The following is a 21351-nucleotide window of genomic DNA, read 5'->3' on the forward strand; positions in this document are numbered from 1 at the left end:
AAATTCCATGGCTAAGTAATAGAGGTATTTATCTAGATGTCAGACAATTAGCTAAGTGTATTTACCCTGCTATTCCATGTACACCAAACCATAAAATACATCAAAACATAAAGATAACTTGTTGATTTTCCTAAAAAGCCCATTTGACCACCCCTCTGATTGCTGGTTTTGTTATCTGGCTCAATGAGCTTTTGATCTTCCTCTTGCATAGAAAAAACATGTTTAATTATATACACAAAAAAATGGACAGCTATTCAAAATAAATATAACTCACAGAAAAACCATTAACTCTTCAATAATATTTTCCCTGAGCAGGATTATGGAAATCCTTTCAGTAATACTTGGTACCAACTGTTCAAGCTTTGCTGTGACAGTGCGTGAGGGCTTGTGGAAGGGGAGGGAGAATAGAAGTGTCTTTAAAACAAATAGGTTTGGACCTCTGGCTCAAAACTGATCCGAAACAGAAAATGGACTGCTATATTAAGTGCATTCCTTTTACAGTTTACCCACAAGAAATATGTTTTCCCTGGAAAAAGCTGCTAAGCAGCTGCCAGATAAAGCCAAGTGCTCACTAGACACAGTTAAGCTTTCTAAGAGAGGAGCCACCTCTCCAGTGTTGTCGAGAGAACAGTACTGGGGCTCGGCAAGCTGCAGGAGCAGGTTTTCCACCATTCGCTTTCCCAGGTTCTTTCTTTTTTAGAAGATTCAGAACCTTCCTCTCTTGCTGTGGATTAAAACAAAAACTAAAATAAATTTCTGGTCCCAAAATTATGCAGTGTAAAGAAGGGTTAAGAATGAAGACAAATATTTACCCACCATGACCTATTACTTGTAGTTTTTGGTAATTTTAATGTGAAATGTAAAACACCTTGCAAAGGAGATGATATACTGATAATATTTATGCTTCAGACAGGTCTGAAGAATATGCTATCTTGAGAATGTAAACTTTCCTCTGGTGCTTGCCCTGAAAAAAATACAGCCTCCTATATGTTCTGAAAGTTAACTGAGACAGAGAGAAAAAATCCCAAGTATTTTACATTTAAAAAAAAACCCCAAACTGAAATTGTGGTAATGCTGTGGCAGTTGTAGTAAGCAGGCAAGATACAGAAGAACACAAATACCAGGAACTTTAGTTTTGTGACAGAAGCACATTTAACTACTGAATTAACAAGGTAAACAGGAATAAGGCAAGAAAAAAGTTCATTGCTTACACAGCACTTTTTAATCAGACCTATTCCTATTTAGATTCGCAGGATAACCTGTTGAAGTAACAGATATGAGCACTGCTTCATATTTCAGTTCTGCAACAGGATCAGCAAGAGCATATCAGGAAACTCACTGTGGCGGTTGGCTCCTTTTAAACTTTTATGTGCTTCTAACAGCAAAAAAACAGCCTGAAATGCAAGCCTAACAATACTTGAAAGCCTTAAAAAAAAAAAAAGAAAATACTTTCTGGCCATGTACACACAAGCACATGCAGCACAGCTATATGCACCCCTGAATTTGAGGGCATTTTCTACCACCACACATGTTTGTTATGCAATTTTCACATAGTCGTAACTATGTTAAATCAAAGCCAACTGATGTCAGTGCTAAAATGCTCAGCAGCCCCACAGCGAAGCATCTTTACATTTGGGAAGTGTTAATGTGCGATATAAACACTTTGCCTTCCAAAGCCACTATGTATACCAGAACATCAAAACCAATCAGTATAATATGCATGGAAACACACACACACATATATATATATATATACACAGAACATTCTCTTGTGTATTTTTACATGAGTGTAACCATTGTGCTGGGAGACCCCTCCTTCCCCTTCACAAGTATATTGCTGTTGTAAACAAGAAAATATGCTGTGTAGGAGCAGTGAAATATTTTTTTTTTCTGGTCAGCAGTTTAAAAATTGTAATACATGTTTTAATGAGGGATTTTTTAATGTGGGGAGAGCGTGAAAGGGAGGGAAATATACATATTTTCAGCATGAGATCTATGCGGGTTCCGTGAATGGGCTCCTCCTGCCCAGCTCCCCTCCTTCAAGAACTGAGTTGTCATGCACAGGAAGGAAGAAACAAAGCAGTAAATTTGGTGCTACCAGGAACCACCAGCTTAATGACTTATCACTTTCCTCCAGAGTCACTGGGGTGAGGGTAAATATAAGTAACAAGCAATGCTGGAATAAGGTAAGGGCTTGAACAACTCCTCCTCCAAATATGAACATAAAGCAGCTAGGACCTTCTCTCCCGGGCTACACAACAGCTGTTGCATTTGTCTCGTGTCAATGACCACACTTCTGTGCCGACACAATATTTAAGCCAAAAGCAAGCATTAGAAAATAAAACTCAATTCTGTGCCATCGGTGCGGCCTTTGTATGGGTGGGGAAGAGAAAAGGACACACAGAACTGGAAGAAAACTTAACTAAAAGCAAGGAACATTTAATAAGAAAAAATAATAATAACAGGGAGAGGAAAAAAAACCTGGCTTGGTGGAGCTCTGTAAAACCCTATTCATTTTTGTGATACAACCACAAGATGAGTGGACAAACACAACCTCACACGGTCAGAAAAAGCCTTGCTCTTTCTTCCATTCCCCTGCTACATTCACAGACGCTGTGAGCAAGACGTAGCGGCTTGGCCTGGTCCAGGATCTTTGCTATTTGGCACAGGGAAGCAGGAGGATGAACTGTGACATGCCTTCTAGTAATTGTCATTTTGCAACTCCACACATGGAGTTTGGCATCAACACAGAAACAGAGAAAAGCCACAACTACAAATGTTCGTGTTATTTTCACAGGTCAGGTTTCTCACTAGCTACACGTAAGTAGAAAAGAACTCCAAAGAAATTAATCTAACTAATTATGCAGAACTTGTGCTGCTTTTTCCATTAACAAAACCGCTAAATAATAATCTTGGAGGGAGGAGAGTTTTTACTTGTATTTCAGGGCTAAACAATAGCTCTGGAGTTACAAACATTGAAGTACTGTTGGATGAACCTCTTGCAGAGATTGTGTAAAGCCATCTACAAGAAACACCTTCACGTCAGCACCACAAATCAGTGGTCAAATCATCTGCTTCCTATTTCCTGCACAGTGAATCACAGGTCTGCCCTAAACCTGCCACCTTACGAGGCAGAGGCAGGCAGGACTGGGGCTTTACACTGTGCTGGCAGTAAGACATTGTCATCGTAATGTAGGGAATCAACCATTGTATTATGCACAAAGAAAAAGACGTTTTATTTTCTCTCAGTGCATTTATTATTTTATTATGCTGAAATACAATGCCCCTTTTCACTCAGAGAATAATCGACAAATGCATTACTTCCCAATTCATTGCCACAAAGCTGGAATGAGTTAAAATGTACCCAAAAGAAATCCTTCTTAAGCCGTTATAACCTGCTATTTTTACTGTTAAATTTCAAGCAATTAACATGTCCATTACAAGCAAAACACTGTTTGCCTAGTAGCATATACCTTATGCACAGACACACAGCAAAGCAGCGTGGCCTCTGTATCTATTTACTCAGCCCAGCACATGAAAAAGCCTATTGCAAGTGATCACAGTATGAACAGATAAATGCCCTGTAATTCCCACTGGAAGGTGCATCTAGAACATACTCAGGTGGATAATCTTTCCCTACCAGAAGATTTTGGTTGTTACATTAGGGTGATTATTAATTAGGGATATCTAGATTCTTTCTTTAATACAAACAACCAAAATCCACATTTGTATCATAGTAAGCGATAAGCCCAAAGGAAAAAAAAAAAAAAAAAAAAATTAAAAACAACTTTTGCAAACAAAATGTCACACTTTGCAGCTTACTAAAGATCTCAAGTAATCTGGTAGGAAGGTACCTGAAGAGTTAAGAAGAGACTGATAATGACTTGGGTTTTGTGAGCACCACTACATACCACTATTTTTTTTTTTTTTGCAAAAGAACAAAATAGTTTTCAGAAAAAATATACAGGGATTTCAGCAGTCTGAATACCTTGACAATGGAATTGGAAGAAGAGCTTCTCCACTGTATCACACGTGATTTACGAAGTCTGCAAAAACCTAACTGCCTTTACACTGCCAAGTCAAAATACCAGCAGAGGCAAGAACTAATTCTCACCAACTGGACCTTAAAAGCATAGGTGCTTTCTCTGCCCTACCATATGGGTCTTGCTAATCCACTCCCATGACACAGAAAGGTTTTTCCACTGGCCTGAAACATGCTGTGGAAAAGAGGATTCAGCACTGAATGGCTGAAGCAGAAAAGCACACGCAGTGTGTTCTCACATGACCTGCCACAGCCTGTGCACATCACTCTGTGCACCAGAGCATGAAGAGGGAGAGAAATGTTCAATGCCAGCGCTGTTACTGCTCAGCTTTAGCATACTTCAGAAAGGGGCAAGTAATGCCTCTGAACTCAGGCACCTGGAGTGCTGCTACCCTGCTTCCCCAAAAATAAGACAGGGTCTTATATTAATTTTTGCTCCAAAAGAGGCATTAGGGCTTATTTTCAGGGGATGTCTTATTTTTCCATGAACAACAATCTACATTTATTCTTGAGGAAAAAAACCTAACATTTATTCAAATATGGTCATGTCATCACATTCTGGAACATCACCATAACTCTCCAAAGCCTGAATTCCACCCTGAATTTCTTGTGACTCTATTTCCTTTTTCCACGTACCACAACGCCAGCAGGACTGCCCAGTCTGTGCGGGAGAGCCCAGCACTCACCAACCTTATTGCTTTGGGTCTCGTGGGGTCTGTCGAGTGCAATTGTTTTGGGGGTGTCAGTTGTTCGTGGTGAAGGGTTCATCTGTCCTGCTGCATTCTACTGCCAATTAATTTTACTTTTTTACATGTATAGCTGCCTGGACACTATTAAAATTGACTTTTTTTATGAACTGTAACTTATTTTTGGAGTAGGACTTATATTTCAAGCATCCTCAAAAATCCTGAAAAATCATGCTAGGGCTTATTTTTGGGGTAGGTCTTATTTTCGGGGAAAAAAGGGTATTACAAATACCATGAAGCTATGTCTGAAAAGAAAAATAGGTTTTTTCCCCACAGTTTGAAGATTTTACTCTCAGTTTCAGACTGAACTTTTGAATATTACTACATACACTACACCTTTGCTGATATCAAAAAGTATCATTCCTCACATGTTTTAATAGGCAATAAGCCTATCCTTATTGGGAATTAGGTTGCTAAATGTTTTAGCATTGCTGAGAAGTACAGAGGAAAAATATAAATAGGTTAAAACAGAAGAGGAAAAATGTGTGCTCACTCAGGCTTTCAACACATAGCGAGGACAACAGAATTCTCAAAGAGAGGAGATGAAAAAAAAAACAGAAAAACAAAAAACCAAATCCACACCCACAAGCCTTGAATAGTTGCCAGTCCAGAAGCAGCTGCCCTCACACTGACCGTCAAAACCCCCCCGCGAATCTCCATCTTTCTGCGTCCCCACACCAGGATCAGAGCAGAGATGCCCCATCTCCCCGCACAGAGAACAACGCGGTACCTGTGGAGTCAAATATGATCGGCTGGCAATTTCTGTCAGAATTCCAGTTACATTTGAGCACCTGGCCTCCTTCTATGATGTTCTGCTGGGTGGTGTTGGCTTTTGGAGCTCCCACTAGAAGAGATATCCTGCAGTACAAAGAAGAAATAAAACAAGGCACAGATGTTGTTACTTTATGGCATCTGAAGAATTAATAAAGCAAAGCCCTTGCCCATTCAAATCTAAACGTGACTAGAACTACACAGAGCTTCAGATAAATTAATATTAGGTTTTAGGTCTTGGGTTCTTCTTTTCTGAAAGTAAAAAAAAAAAAAAAAACAAAAAAAAAAACAAAAAAAAAACAAAAAGAAGATAAAATTATGCTGTCCTACTTAAAATTATGTTTAAAAGGACATAAACACCTTTTATATGTTTTTTCTCCTTTCAAAAATATGTACGTATGCAGTGGAACAGGAAATCATGTACTTCTGTAATTTGAGCAAGTCATCAACTGGCATAATTTCTGGTTAATTTTGTACATAAGGGTAATTCAAGGAAATCAGACAAAAATGGAAACAATATATAAACAAAATACTGCTTCTGAGCTCAGAAGGTACTAAGTGGTGAGTCAGCCTAGTATTAGCAAACGCTCTTTTAAAAATAATCTCCAAGTACCCAAGTGACCATCAACCACAGGTCTGTACATTAACGAATCCTCAGTGCTATTCATTACACAGTAATAATTTTCTTATTACGATCTGTTGTGCTTTCATAAATCTCTGCTTATATGTACATGTCAAGTGCACTCTAAGCAGGAGTTGCCACAAGATTATGCCTGTGCAGGTGGTAAAATTGAGAAGTTGCAAAGGAGGAAACAGACCAAATACAGCACAGGACCAGGCAAGGTTCTCAGCGTCTGCCAACAAGGTTACTAATGTCTTCTCATTACTCCAGCACCTCTGAGACACACTTGACTCATCAGCACTTTCCTGAGGAAGTCAATTTGAAATCTAGACAAAGACGTACAAAAGACATAAAACTAAATGCTTCTTTTCATCAGAATCTGCTCTGTTGTTTCAATGTAGGTTTAAGAGAGAATATAGCTTGCAAGAGCAAGTCGCACCATCCCCTATCGGGCATTATGGTTATTTAGTTTTGGAATTGTGTTAGCTGAACAAGCTGCAAAACTGGTTGGAGAGAATGCCCACAAGTAGGCAGATCCAGACTTATCGAACTTGTTCTGCTCTTCACAGTCACCTTCCAGACTTCACTTCTGTACAAAGCTAACTTTGTATTTCTTCATATGTAAATACCAGGTGTAAACACGTAGCACCTCAAAGCTCAAGGCATAAAAACCAGCACAGGCTACTAGTTTTCAACTTATTTGAATTTGCAGAACCTTAAAATCTTCCTGATGAGGACCCCGATAGAAAATCTAGGCTAGATGGCAGTCCATTTGTTACCCTTAGTTGCCATTCATAGACTCCCTAGATTCCAAGAGCAAGAATTTGAAATGCTTTAATCAACTTAAAATATTCTCTCTGGGCATAACAGAAATGCTTAAAAGTAAACATCATAATGCCAAGTACGGAAACACATTAATTATTATAATTACAATCTATTAAACAAGTGGTAGCTTGCCTCCCACTTTACGCTTGTATGACTAGCTTCTTGAGAAGCCCCCCAAATTAAATCTTCTAAAAAAATAAATCATTCTAATAATATATTTTAAATATTTCTCAAGATAATCTTTGTGATGAAGTTTATTACCCAGATTACCAATAAAGGCATCATTGTGGGACTCCACAAAGGTTTAGTCACCTCTTTTCCCAAAGAGAGAGGGGAAAAAAAAAAAAAAAAGCATTTTTATCACCGCAGAGCAGATTTCTGACATGGGTCTTATAATAGTACCATGAATTACCTAAAACCAAAGAGGTCTCTAGTCTGCCTGCTTTGGGCAAGGGGAACAGAGGGAAATCTGCTCTTTCCATGGGAACAGGCCAGCCATGCTTTGATCCTGCCTGTCTCCTACGTGACGCCACCGCCTGCCCCAGCACAGCACTGTGGACACATTGACGCCCTCAGCAGCTCCACCTACACAGGTGCTGTCCTTTCAGCAACCATCACTTGCCAGTGCTTTGCCGTGGGCCAGTAAAGAGAAACTGGCATTTCCATGTGCTTGTGCACTGGAAAGCCAGACTATCAAATGCCATTCTTTTAAGACATAGCGTGTGGGAGAAACCTTTTTCCTTTTAATAAAGTTATTATATGTTCAATCACTTAGTAATATAGTTAAGCCCTCTGTGAAGCACCACATAACAATACAAGACTACCAATGACTCCTGGAATAGGTCTTTCACACTGGACTTCTAAATATGCTTTATTTTGGTATCCAGCAGGTCAAAATAGACTATGAAACAGCAGCTTGAGCATTCCAGAACTAATAACACTCCTTTGTTGTCAGGCTAGCCAATCCAAATAGCTTTAGCTCAAGTAAATTTACTTAATCTCTCATACTCATGTTAAGGAGATAAATAAAAACTCACCAAAGCAACAACAGAGGTGTAAGAAACAAGTGACGCACACGACACTCAATAGAAACCACATAACAAGGCTCATTTTACTGAACACCTTTTGCTAATCATGCTGCAAAACAGTTCACTCGGTTTTCAACCCAATATTTAACTGCAGACATCGCTGAGCTTGCTGTTCATCGCTACCTGATTGGAAGATCCTTGTGGGTCACTTCAAACTCGGGACATTCAATGATTCTACCTTTCTTTCCCCTCCAAGAGCTTGAGGGAATCCGCAGGCGTTCCAGTCTGGGGGAGGGTGTGTTGGTCCTTCCTCAATGATGGGGAAAACACAGGCCTGTGTCTGAAGGACACCGCATACCAGTATTTCTGGCTATTTCAGGGAGCAAAAGATCAGTCTCCCGAGGCATAAATTCAAAATTTAAACCATTAGAGCCTGCTTCTGTAAACGTAAAAGTTGTCTAACTTGCTTTGTTTCAATTATGAGCTTAAATTTAAAATAAAGCTCAGTAATGGGGTTTAGCTTAGCAGATACAGACTAACTACTAGGCACACCTTAAAATTGAAAAAAATCCTTTAAAAATATGAAGGAGTCTTCCATGTTGTCTGAAAACCACTAGTGTTTTAAGTTTTTTGTGTTTTGTTTTTTCTTTTTAAGAAAAAAAAAAAATAAAGACAATACTCTCTTATTTTCCAGCCATGCACTTTGAGGTCAATAGTTATTACAAAAATAATGGAAAGGTTCCAAATAGTGATTTCAGTGAGAGCTGGGTCACATAATCCCTTATCAGAAAGCAAGGAAGTTCACTACATGCATTTACCAGCCTCCTGATAACTCTGCAGCCACACATGCTGACTTAAAAATAAAGGGAGGGACATAACTAGAAGCTTTTTTCTTTTAGTACTGAGACTTATAGGATTAAGATAGCTGAAAGATGTTGCAACACATGCAAGTTAAGACAGGACGACTTCTAATATTTGTAGGCAATAAAGAAATGCAAACAAGGCTAGCTAATGTGCTGCAAAAGAACTTGCTCAATAGCTATAAAATTTGTTTATAAAGTTTTAGGAGCTAGAGATTGCAAGAGAGAAAAAAATCCCCTCAGCATGACAGAAGGCAGCAGCTTTCCCAGCTTTACAGCCCTTTCATAGGATGGGAGAGGAAAAAAGTGGCAAAAGCTGGATCTTAATGTAGCCCACGCTTGAGAAAGACAGGCTAATTCATTATGGCAAGACCAGGACTTTGAAGTTAGCAACACGACTGTTCAGAAGTCTGAAATACACCAGCTACTGCTCATTGCCTCATTTTCGCTTAACGTGAAAGAAGGTATTCGGGAAGCACATGTGGAGGGCATTTACATGGAACTTTTTTTTTCTCTGGACTCCTCAGCAGCTTTGTGACCCGCACAGAGAGAGCACAACCCAGAGCCCTTCTGCACAGAGCACTCAGGAAAGGAACAGCAGGACTTCTGAAATTCCACGGGACAAAACCTCAGGTGGAAAACGTAACGAAGCAAAATACCATACCTTCAGCTTTCTACACTGTATTTATTGCCACCATTATTTGCATAAACTGCAGACTGATAAGGCTATTCAAAAAATCCAAAGTTATGTTAAGAGAGCAGACCGACCGCACGAAACCAAGATGTGCTTCCCAGTAAAAGAGCATCAGCAGCCAGAGCCACCCTAGGAGGGTGAGGAGATGCAGCCGAGCCCGTGTTCCCGGCGTGGCTCGGTCCCTTCGGTACCGCGCGGCCACCGCGGGGTCCCGCTCGGAGACCCGCCCGTGGGGCGGGCCGGCCACCGCGGCGCCGCTCGGTTCCATCGCGGCGCTCCCCATCCCCGCGCCCCCCACCCAGGCCCGAGCAAGCGTCCCCCGTCCAATAACCTCTCCCGCGAGCCGCCCTGCCGCCAGCTCTCCCCCGGACCGCACAGTGAACCAGGGGCAACAGCTCGGCTGCTGACACCAGGGGCTCCTCCCGGCCCCGGCATCGCCCTCCTCGTCCGCATCCTCCTCCGGGCTGGCCGGGCTCTCGCACCTCGCCGGGACAACGCCAGACTCGACCACGGCCCCGCCGGCACCGCGCCACAAGCGGAGCGGAGCGCGGAGCCGCCAGGACCGGCCCCCCGCCCCGGGGAGCGGCAGCCCCGGCAGGCGCCGGCCGCCCGGGACGGGGCACTTACGAGGATGAGTCGGGAGCGAAGAAGTCCACGGCGAAGCCGAAGTAGCTGCCCTTGGGGCCCGAGTAGACGGCCGGGCGCTCCACGTCCAGGTTGAAGGCGCTGCCCGGGGCCAGCGCGCCGCCCAGCAGCAGCAGCAGCCACAGCCGCGCCATAGCCCGACCCGCAGCTCTGCCCGCGGAGGCGCCCGGCCCCGCGGCAGCGGGAAGGGGGCGGAGGGGCCGCACGTTTCCCGCGGCGGGGCGGGGAGCGGAATCACTTCCTCCCGCCCTGCGCCCAGTTCCCTTTTCTCCTCGGGACAGGGGCGGCAGGAAGGAGAAGCGGCATCATGTGGTGCCGGAGGCGGGCCCTGCTCCGCACCGGCCCGGGCTGCCGCGCCGCTCCCCGCCCGCGTCTCCCTCCCGCCGGGGCGGAGGGCACGGCCCGGCCCGGCCCACGGCTCCGAGAGGCCCTCCCCGCTCCGGGCGGCTGCAGCCGGTCAGTTCCAGCTGCGGGGAAGGTACTTGCCCCGTGATCTCCTTTTGGTGTTGGCAACCGAGTCCTAAAAGCTGGTTACTGCTAGACTCGAAGGCTTGAAGAGGGCAAGTGCTATTGAGAAGTACCGAAAAAAAAAGAGGGGGGCACATCCCTCTCATAAAGTCTTTCTTTGTAAGACTTTCCTCAGTAGAGCCTTTCTTACGAAGTCTTGGAGACAATCTGTTGCAGGAAAGCTGTTAACACAAGGAAAGAGTGAAGTAGGTGCCGGCATGGACACACCTGTGGAGGAAAACAACGAGTTTCAAACAAACAGGATATTAAATGGTGTAATTTAAAATCCCAGCGTCGCAGCAGAGCCCAGCAGCACCTCCGCCAGCGGTGGGCGCAGGGCTGGCTCTGGAAAACCTCCCTCACGGGGATCCCGGCTCCCGTTTTACCACTGCACCTGGGGCAGATGTGTCCAGTGTCCAGGTTGAACCTCTTCACGCACAGCTTCTGGCCCTTGGATCAGCTGTCACTGCCAAGGTTCTAGCACTGTCATCAAGGGAGCTCAGGCAGCTCTAGGCTGTTACCAAATCCCTCGCAGCCTACAGCAAAGTTCAGCATCTGCTTAGCAGATCAGTGTTTCAGGAAAATAAAACATGCTGGAACACCAAAAGTGGAATTAATTCATATTAATTCATAAAACCCAATACTGTTACCACATAATCAGTTTAACGCTATTGCCGCCGAATGTCTAAACTTTCAGCTCTGCTTTCTCATGTGAGCATGATAGAAAGTAAAAGGAACATAAAATGATGTTTCATACCCTGAAGACAAGTTAAAAATATTCCATATGTATTTACTGAGGGACATAAGTGAAGAATTCTAGTGCAACAGCAGTTGCAACGAGGTTGAAAAGTCCTGCCTTGGAGGTATTGTTAAGGCATGGCTTGTTTAATTAAAGAGTAGAAACTATATCAGTTGGAGCGTCTGTCTAAAATGCTGGTATAACTCCCCCTAAACTTCTGAACGGGCTGTGGGAACCACAGCTGCAGTTCTGGACTTACAGTCTACAAGAGAAATCTGTTAAATCTACTGTAAGTGAACTTCTGCACGCTCAGGTACATCAGGTAGAGCTAACAAAATGCAGAGCAAGCAACATTAGAAGCCAGTTACTGAGAATGTTTCCAATAGAAAGCAATCATCATCATGGCAGAAAATAAGTACAAATAATCAGGTACAAGTTGCTCAAGACAGTCAGAAGCATTATGTCTGTAAAAGAACTGCTACTTAACCTACTGAACACGGCATGATTTCATAATCATTTGGCATTCCAAAAGTTTTGATGTAATTGGCTTAATTCAATGTAGGGAAATTAGTATAGTAAAACTTTGACCCAGGTTCATTTAACATTGTCTTCTTTTACTGAATTAGTCTTTGAAGAACTCAAGGACCTTTCAAAAAAAAAAAAAAAGCTTTCTTCATTGCCAACAAATGAATCATATCTCAGAATTAGTATCAGTTTCCTGTTTTCCAGTGCAAATTTACAGTCACTGTTGTTTGTTTTGTTGGGTTTTTTTTTTCTGTAATGTCCAATCAGCTTACATTTACTGATACGATGGAATTCAGGCTTACAAGAAATGTGTGATGTATAAAGGATCCCAAGGTGAAGGACTGAACATTGATATTGGGTGATCATTTCAATTTCTCACTAAATGAATAGAGAAAGTTGCTTTAAATACAGTCAGGATTTATATTAACATGTAAGGTAAATTTAGTAGTCTTGAAACAAAAAAAAAAAACAACAAAGAACAATAGAGTAGCAGAAAGAAGCTGAGTAATAGCAACCTTTTAAAAGCTGGATGTAAAATATGAAAGCAATATTGTACACCAGGGATTCTTGACAAACCAACTGCTACTTACCTACTGTTACAATTTTAAAAAATTTTGCTTGGAAGAATTACCAATATGAGGGGAAAAAGCGAGCAAGGATAGACAGGGTGACAGGATTTCACAATAAATTGTTTTCATTGAAAATGGGTTTTGAGTTAGGAGTTTTCCATTTAAAAATGTGATAGGTCTGAACTCTCTCCTCCTCCCACCTAAGAATACAGGCGTTGCCTTAATTCTTGCACAACTCTGCGGCACTGGTGCTCCACTGTAAGCAGTGAATAATACATATTATTCATGTACGTACTTATGCTTTTAAAAAATATTTTAAATGTAGGTTTTCCAGACATCCTGGGGTCTACAAAGGAAGAACTCCCCAAACAATTCAATTTATTCATTCTCACAATTCCCCGTGTGTAGTATTCCAGCTTGACAACCAGCAGCACAAACGTGAGCAGTTTGTTCAAGTAAACCCATGGCAGAGCCAGAAAGAAGAACCAAGTCGTCCTGTGTTCCAGTCACTTGCTCTTCCTACCAAGTGATAATAATAATTCCTTAAGGGAGCCAACTCAAAAATTCTCATTCTATCAAGAATCAGAGTGTTCCTGTACCTAGACTTGATGTTTGTTGGTAGTTTTCCTAGCTTTGCTGCCTCTTCATAGGTCAAAAAACCAAAACAACAAAAAGTCATAAATAAGATTAACTTTTTTTATTATTTACTGACTACTCCCTCACAGGTGTTGGACTACAGACCTGATCAAAGCAAAACTGCAGATGGGGTAGTAGGTACTCAAATTCTAGCAAACAGGGCAATAAAATAAAGAAGTGGTTTATGTGTACTTTGATCAGGAAGGCAGTAGTTTAGAGAGAGAGAGGATTTATTTTCTCTACCTGATTTCATAGCTTCACTATATTACACAAACAGCATAGGATAAGTTATTTTTTAAGATATTACCAAATGACAAATTTTGGCTGCCGTGCAGCACTACCGCTTGTTGTCAGCCAATCGCTGAAAGACAGGCCAGAGGAACAACTCGCACTTTACACAGAGCCAGGAGTTACTCATCCCTAGGGAAATAGTTTTTGCGAAGCACTTCCTGTCCCCAAGCAGATAATGGCTTTTTAACCAGCTGTTTCTGTATCTGCTTTGTCCCGTCACCCGGGCCACGGAAGGTGCAGCAGGCTGTGATTCTGCTGACTCAGCGCCCTGCTCCGCTCCCGCCGCTGCGTCACCCGGCGGAAGCGACGGCAGCAGCGCTGTCTGGCTCCCTTCAGACGCCACCGGAGCCTGCGAGCTGAGCCACAGCTCCCTATATGGTGGTTAATATACCTCCAGCCTCCACGTGGGAAAAAATCCGAAGCGCACAGGCTGGGGATTGTCCCTCTAACCCCAGCCAAGCTTACTGTAAATGAACCAAAACCTTTTGTGTTGCGCAAGAGACCGAGTGACTTCGTTGCTTGCACTGAGCTGCTATGACTGACAGAACCACGGACAAAGGAATCAAAGCCTAAAACAGATTTTTCCACTAATGTAAAGCAAAAAAGCACCCTTTCAGTGAAGATGTGATTTTTCTTCACTATCTGTTTCAGTTCTCAATATGTCTACCAACCAGATAAACAGCTGCTACTGAGATCATACTACGGAATGTAAACAAATGAATTATGTGTTTCTGTATTTACTCTTCTGTTATCTCGAGTTTTCGAATTACAGGTTACTGACTAAGATACTCAGTGGTGAAAATTAACCACAAAGAAGTGGGCAGAGAAACTCTCATTCCTTTTGACAAGAAACCAAATTTTTATCTGTATTTATAATTGAATACAAGTAGTTTGGAATTCTGTGGAGTCTAAAGAACTGCTTTCCATTATTTGACAGATAAAACTGATTTCCTGTTACAAGTTGTTAGGTTTTACTCATGCAACTAATTATTAACACAGCTGAACAGAACTGTGCAAGATGCAAGGCACTTCTGCTGGACAGGTACTCATTTCCATTTTTGCTATTCCTGAATCTCCAGCCAGTAACATAAACAGAGTAGTTAAGAATATTTTTTCCTTTGCAATCATGTCTCCTCCTCATGATACTACACTTGTCAGCAAAAAATGGACAAAATCCTATGATTTGGTAAAAAATGCGGATGTGCCAGGCACAGTGGTCCTATTTAAAAGGCTCAGCAATATGTCCTATATGTGAGTGATGAGCTTCAGCCTCCCAGCGGGTCCAGTGCTCCACAGGATCAGTAGCACGAATATCTGGAGCCCGGAAAGGATTACCACTGATTTGGTCATCAATACTAATATTAGTCTCCCAGAAATGCCTTTATTGACATGAGAGTTTAACTACATATTTTGCTCTTGTGCCATCCAGACACTTGGATTGTAAAGCAGCTCAGCTGCTTGGGACACATCTTTAAGAAATAACTCACTTTCTAATGAGGCAGTAGAAAGCAAGCTTAACTTGACCAAAATGATGGACTTCGCGTATTATTTTGGTTTGGTCAGCTGATGCCTTTTATTTCTATTTTGTCTAATATTAATCTTTAATGTTAATTTTCTAGAAAAAAGATCTGAAAACTATGCAAGTATTACTGGGTGAGAAGCATGAGGAAGCCACTACAGTGATGTGGTAAGCTTGATGTGCCTTATTGCTCCTACGAGCAACTCACCACATCAACATCTCATTTCGTTGTCATGCAAAAGCTGTTCTTAGCCCAAGGCTACAGGATAATGGATTTTTTTAGGACAACGAGGGTATGACCATGTTTGTAAAATCAGCTTCTAGCTGGTGAACAGCTCTCAAGTCTCACTTCTCAAGGAAGTGAGTTGTAGCAGAATTTTTTCTGATTTGTTCAGTACCATTAGCTGTGTTACTTCAGGATTAGTCAATGTCTTTCCACCATCCCCTTCAGGTGTTTTAGAGAATGCTTGTTACTCACCAGGCCTTTTTTTTACATTAGGATTTCGTACAATCAAATTCAGGGACAGCTCTGCTTGATTCACAAAAGGATTCATATTTCTTCAGTCTGACAAAATTAGCCATTATAAAATCATGCGCGTCTCAGCTTTTCTTCACAGAGCAATTCTGCAGATCTAACAAACAAACGTATCCTGATGTCACTCTAACACCTCCAAAGACTTCAGTACTTTAAAAAAGATATTTTTAAACAGTATTTTTACTCTAGAGAGAAGGATCAACAGGAAATAATGCAGTAAAGGAGAAATGGATCAGGAAAAAACCCAGCCTCTAATATTCCCTACACAACATCAAATATGTTTTAATAATATCCATGCATATATGAGGTGTAATAGAGACACAAAAAGTTAAATACCCCCCTATTCCATTGCCTCTCATTGCTTTCAGATAATTTTAAGTACAGTCCTTTCTAATGAGTGCATCAGCCACAGCAAGTGCACCTAGAGCATGTTATTAGAACACACACAGAGTTTTTATTTAGAAAGTGGAAGTGAGTCTGCTTGGCAGAAATACTTGTGAAGCAGCATTCTGCTGGGAGCAAAGAGAAACACAACACTTCCTTGCAGCCAGGATCCACAGACACCAAAGACAAGGGGCACTTCCTAGGAGATTGCCAGTTATGGAGAATTTTCAGATGATGAGGCATTTTCTAGTTTTCTTACATTCTTGCTTGCTTCTGGTTGTACAGAAATACTGGAGACCACTGCTTCCTGGTACAGAGATATTGCCATTCCCATCATTAGTGCAAATAATCTATTCAGTAAAAGCATGACAATGTGTACAAATTTATGCCCTGTTTTTTGAGAATTTTTCACAGATTTTTCCATTACTTTTCCATCATGCATTTTCAAAGTAATCAAATAAAGCTCAGTCTCAAAGAACAGTCTTTTTCTAAATCTACTGTTCCAGAAACATAATACCACTTCTTGCCTTGAAGCGTCTGTCCTCTAGTGCTCCTGTATTACAGTAACACTTCTATGTTCTCGCTAAAGGATTTGGAACAAAACCAAGTTTAAAACTTAAATGGTTAGAAATACAAAACAAAGTTCCTCACACTGCTCTGTGCTTAATAACGAGTTCAGACTTTAAATATGTTGAAGAATTCTATGGCAAAACAATAATCACATGCAGAGCAAGTAGGACTGAAAGGCAACAGAGTACAATAGAGCCAAGCTCCTTTCTATCTGATAGCAAAAGGGATATTGTGATGCCTTAATACTTCAGAAATCCACTAACAAACTAAACCTGTTACTCTCAATATTCTTCTACACTGAAGCACAAAAGCACTGGAAGATTGCATTAAGACAAACTGACATGGGAAAAGGCATTTCCTTCCCGTTCTCTCTCAAAAAGTGTTCCAGGTATTTGAGCCCAGACACCTTGGGCCTTGCTAAACCAGCTCGGCCATCAGCTCCAGCCTCTGGGCCTCGGAAGACTTGGTACCATCTTACAGAATGGCCCAGAGTACAAACTTCCTCCCTCTTCCTCATGCAAAAATCCCATTTCTCCCAAACCAAAGACCCAACTTCACGTTCACTTTGAAAACTACTATATTTGATCTTCTATATCCACAGGATACTGTCTTGTCTGGCATTAATATTAAACCAAGGTGTGTTGTTATCTACAAAATGTTATACTGCTCACTACATTTTTCCTAGGTTAAAGAATGAGTACCTAATAAATAAAGAAAACAGATAAATACGGAATCAGGTCTCTAATCATTCTAACATCGGCAGGTTAGTTTTTGGTTTTGTTTTTTTGGGAGGTTACTATCGTTTGCTTTTAAGACATAAGCCTGCAATTGCCAGGAGGATGTTGTAATAGACTCCTAGTTGGGTGCTGCTGGTGAAAGAATGTCAGAAATACAAATCATCTTCACATCTATCAAAAAGCAGCCTGCCAGTTAGTACTGACAACAGTTATCTGCTAGAAACTGCAGACGCTTCTGTGTTTGATGAAAGAGCACATTTTAAAACTTTTTAAATTTTTTTGCTCTCTTGCAGCAAGAGCCCTCATTCCGCTCCATCCTGCCTCCCCATACAAAGAATGGACAATTATTTATGTATAGCAAACATGTAGAGCTATAACTTCATATGTCTGTGGAAGACACTGTTGTGGGACACAAAAATCTAGAATTGCTATTTATAGAGTGCAGACTTTTTGTATTGACAAGAAAAAGACTGAAAAGCCTGTGGTATAAGGCTGATTTCTACCAACACAAAGTACAGTTCTGACACCCACCCACTTCTTACTCAAGGAGAAAGTTCACAAAGGTGAGACAACAGCAGTTAAACTCCCATTGATCCCATATAGTTTGTCCCCTCCTATTATTCTCTACTCTGGTCTGACAGATGTTCAAAGAGATAAGATCTTCGCTATGTCCTTTCCAACCAACTTTCCTAATTCTCCTCCTTTCCATTTTATAAACAAATCCCTGGACCGTGCAGGGCCACCTGAGGAGAGACCCTACTGGGCAACGCGGAGGGAGCCCAAGGGAGAGGCAGCACTGGCTGACACAGCCAGCACTGAACTGGTTGGTACGGCTCAGAGAGGTCAGGCAGAAGAGCCTCCCTTATGTCATGTTTTTACTTGGAACAGAGAGAAGGCAACAGAGAAGACAACACAAAAAAGCGATGAAGAGCTAAGATTAAAGGTTTGTTGATTAAAAACTTCGCTGTTACCTGATTTTAAGGAGGCATTGAGTTGCAGCTGTAGAATTTTTAAAGTGGAGGGCAATTAGTCTTTTTCTTAAGTAGCCTACTGTTCCCAAACCAGGACAACTAAACTACTTGACATGTCAGACACTACCCAGATTGGTAGAAAACATTGACTGAGAGCTTGAGAAGGATTCACGTTATTGTACAGAGACCAGCCTACCATGATGTGTTCAATCCAATCTCTACATGCAGCATTCAGAGCATACAACTGACAGCTTCAGTGTCAGAACATAAACCAAGGAATAAAACGGGAATGGAAATGAAACATGAACAGGACAAATGGTCTCCTAGAATAGCAAGCTGTTAAAATTTATTAGAGGACTGAGAAAATAATGTTTTAGCTGATTTTCCACAACTCCGATAGATGCACTACACCTACATTACATGCTGGCAAGACAGTTTCATTCCACCACGGGACCAAGGATGCAGCATCCACAGAACACATTTCTGTAATGGCCAACTGTACAACGAATATTTTGCTCTGTGAAACATTCTATAATAATTTGCTCCTCTTTTTCCTTCAGAAATGCTTCTGCTTCTCTCCATGTATTTTATATAGTAATTTAGGTGGGGATTTTTTTGTTTGTTTGTGTTAAAGGAAAGCTGTGATGCTTTCTTTTCCATTGCATCTTGCTTTAATTTAGGACTCCATCTCATTTTTGCATTCTGATGGGGTATTCTTTGGGAACCTCTCTTTAGTTTTAAGCCAGGCTTGTTCAAATTTATGTCCAGATGTGTTATAACACTCTCTAACCATTTTCAATCACAAATGTAAAAGACAGATTATCTCTGAGGGCTTTTTCACTAAATAAAGTGCTGCTATTTTATGATCAAAAGAACTGATTATTTTTGCCGTTCATTTCAATAATGTGTTATGAGGAAACCTATTGTGTTCACATATTAGGGCTATAACATCATAAATGAATAAAACATCTTGGCCTTATTTCTGATACCAGCAACAGCCACTCTCTGTAAAAAGACAGAGCATCTATTGAAATGAAAGAACTAAAAGTGACAGACTAAGCCAAGGTCACTGTTAAGCCTCTAGTACGAGCGTGAGGGAAAGAGAGAAGGGCGATTTGCAGATATTACTGTAAAAGCACTTAATGTCATCATAGCTACATAAAATACATCCGGTACATAACCGGGAAACAAAGACTGTTTCATTAAAGATTTTGCTGATTAAGGCCCATTTGTAGCAAAGAATCAAGCACCTTAAGAAAGTATCTGATTTTGTTAAAAAAAACTTTCTAGCACTGAAATGCACCAAGGGATTGTATTCTTCAAAACTGAAATATATTCACTTTTTTTTTATATCTACTTTCTTTCTTTGGCATCAAGTCAAAGCAAAGGAAGGTGTAAGATATACCCTCCTGTAAGTATTATTAGATCTCTAGGGGAAAATACAAGTTAGTAGGACTCGCATTTAAAACAAGATGCAGCAGAGCTGTGGAACTGTTGGGTTTCCGAAGATGCTATAAATGTAGAGAGATTCAAGGGGGAGAGCAGGGAATACACCGGGAAGGAAAAGCCACCAAGGGACACAAGGTACATCTGGTTGAGAAAATCTTCTAGACTGAAAACAGTCAGAGGCTAGGTAAGACAAGCGCTCCTGGAAGTACACAGGCTTGTCCTTTTCCTGCCTCTTTCTTCCCCACGCATCTGGGTTTTGGAGTGTGATAAAAGGTCTCTTCATCTGATGCAGTACAGCTGCTGGTATGGGGGTTTTGCAGTTCCTCTGGCCTTCCCAGGCCTCATTTTTCGAATTCTCTTTCTATTCCTGTTGATGTTATTCAGGGTTTTCTTCTCCTGACATATTTCAGGTGAATATATAGGAGAGAGATTTGCACACGAGAGCAAACTCATTCTCTCAGTTTATGGCTGTAATAAATCCACTCTGAGAGAAAGGAAGATCTAACCTCGTAAGGTTTTTGGTTTAGTCAATCACTGTACGGTTTCAGTAAGTTATACAAAACGAGCACATGAGACAAGAATAACAAACGCTTATTCCAAGTTTCCAAGTATGTTATTTGCAAGATATGCAAGCTTACAAAATATTTAAGCCTCCATTACTCATATTCAGGTGATTTTTAAAAAGACGCATAAACATCACAAAGTAAGTAGAAATCAGCTTTCAGAATACCTGAGACAGGTTTTTGACGCTTGTTATTCCTCACATCTGACTAAAGAACTGTGAAAGAAAGCATTCATAAAAATATACTAATTTATATATGTAGATTCTTTCTGTACAATCTATTTGCTAAACAACCAACCTATTATGACAACACTGAATTGCCAAGGAAAGTACCACTGCTTGACCCAAAGTTTATCAATAGTAAAACCTCCCCTGCATAAAAAGCAGATGAGGAGAGTGTCCATTAAGAAATGGCAACATTTCTGTTGCAAACAACTAGTAGATAATGTGAGTTACTGCCAGTCTTTACATTTAAATTTTAATCTATTTTTTCAAGGGCTCTATCAACAGGTTATATTATACAAGTATGGAGCTCTTTGAGTAACAGCAATGGCAAGCCTAAAGTTCAATCACACGGCTCTCAAAAAAAGTGTTCAGAAAATTTAAAGCCAGCCAGCTTATGCTGTTCGAGTAGTTTTTGTGTGTGATGGAAATGGTATGTTAACATACATCAAAATGTAAAGCCAACAAATACTCTGCTAGCATAACAGCAAACCTCAGGAAGGGCAGGCATGGCTCTTCAGCAGCACTTTGTAAATGGGTTCTGCTCAGACAGACGTCCAGTAAGAGGTGCTGTGAAGGCAGAAGTGCTCCACCAGCTCTTTCCTCCAGAAGTGTCAGAGCCACAGCTACACCACACTTCTCATTGTATGCCCTTCAGTTATGAGACAAACAAAAGGATGCAGACGGGTGCATGTTGCAAGGGACAGGAACAAGGTTTATTACAGAGGCTTTGCTTTCCTTGCTTATGATCCTTTATAGCCTGACCTCATGTGTATGTGTCTCCCGCTGCTCCCACACAAACTGTCCAGTCACTGAAGTGAATGAAGATAGCGCTATTTTATGATTCAGATGACATCTCATTTTCCCCATAAGTGACTCATTCACTTTACATCAGATAAATT

At 41.2% G+C, this 21351-nt stretch overlaps 1 protein-coding gene across 1 annotated transcript in view; it reads right to left on the reverse strand.

The window, feature by feature from the left end:
• The window catches only part of ITGAV (integrin subunit alpha V), a 49578-nt gene extending 39076 nt beyond the window's left edge, over positions 1-10502 (reverse strand). Inside the window, exons 1-2 of the mRNA XM_082055360.1 lie at positions 10216-10502; positions 5519-5646 (exon numbers count right to left, since the gene is read on the reverse strand). Of these exons, the coding sequence (XP_081911486.1) occupies positions 5519-5646; positions 10216-10367 (280 nt within the window). The 5' untranslated portion in view covers positions 10368-10502. The remainder of the gene's footprint in view (positions 1-5518; positions 5647-10215) is intronic.
• Between the last annotated feature and the right edge of the window lie 10849 nt (positions 10503-21351).

This window comes from Streptopelia decaocto (assembly GCF_964273445.1).
Source record: "Streptopelia decaocto genome assembly, chromosome: 6".
Lineage (NCBI taxonomy): Eukaryota > Metazoa > Chordata > Aves > Columbiformes > Columbidae > Streptopelia > Streptopelia decaocto.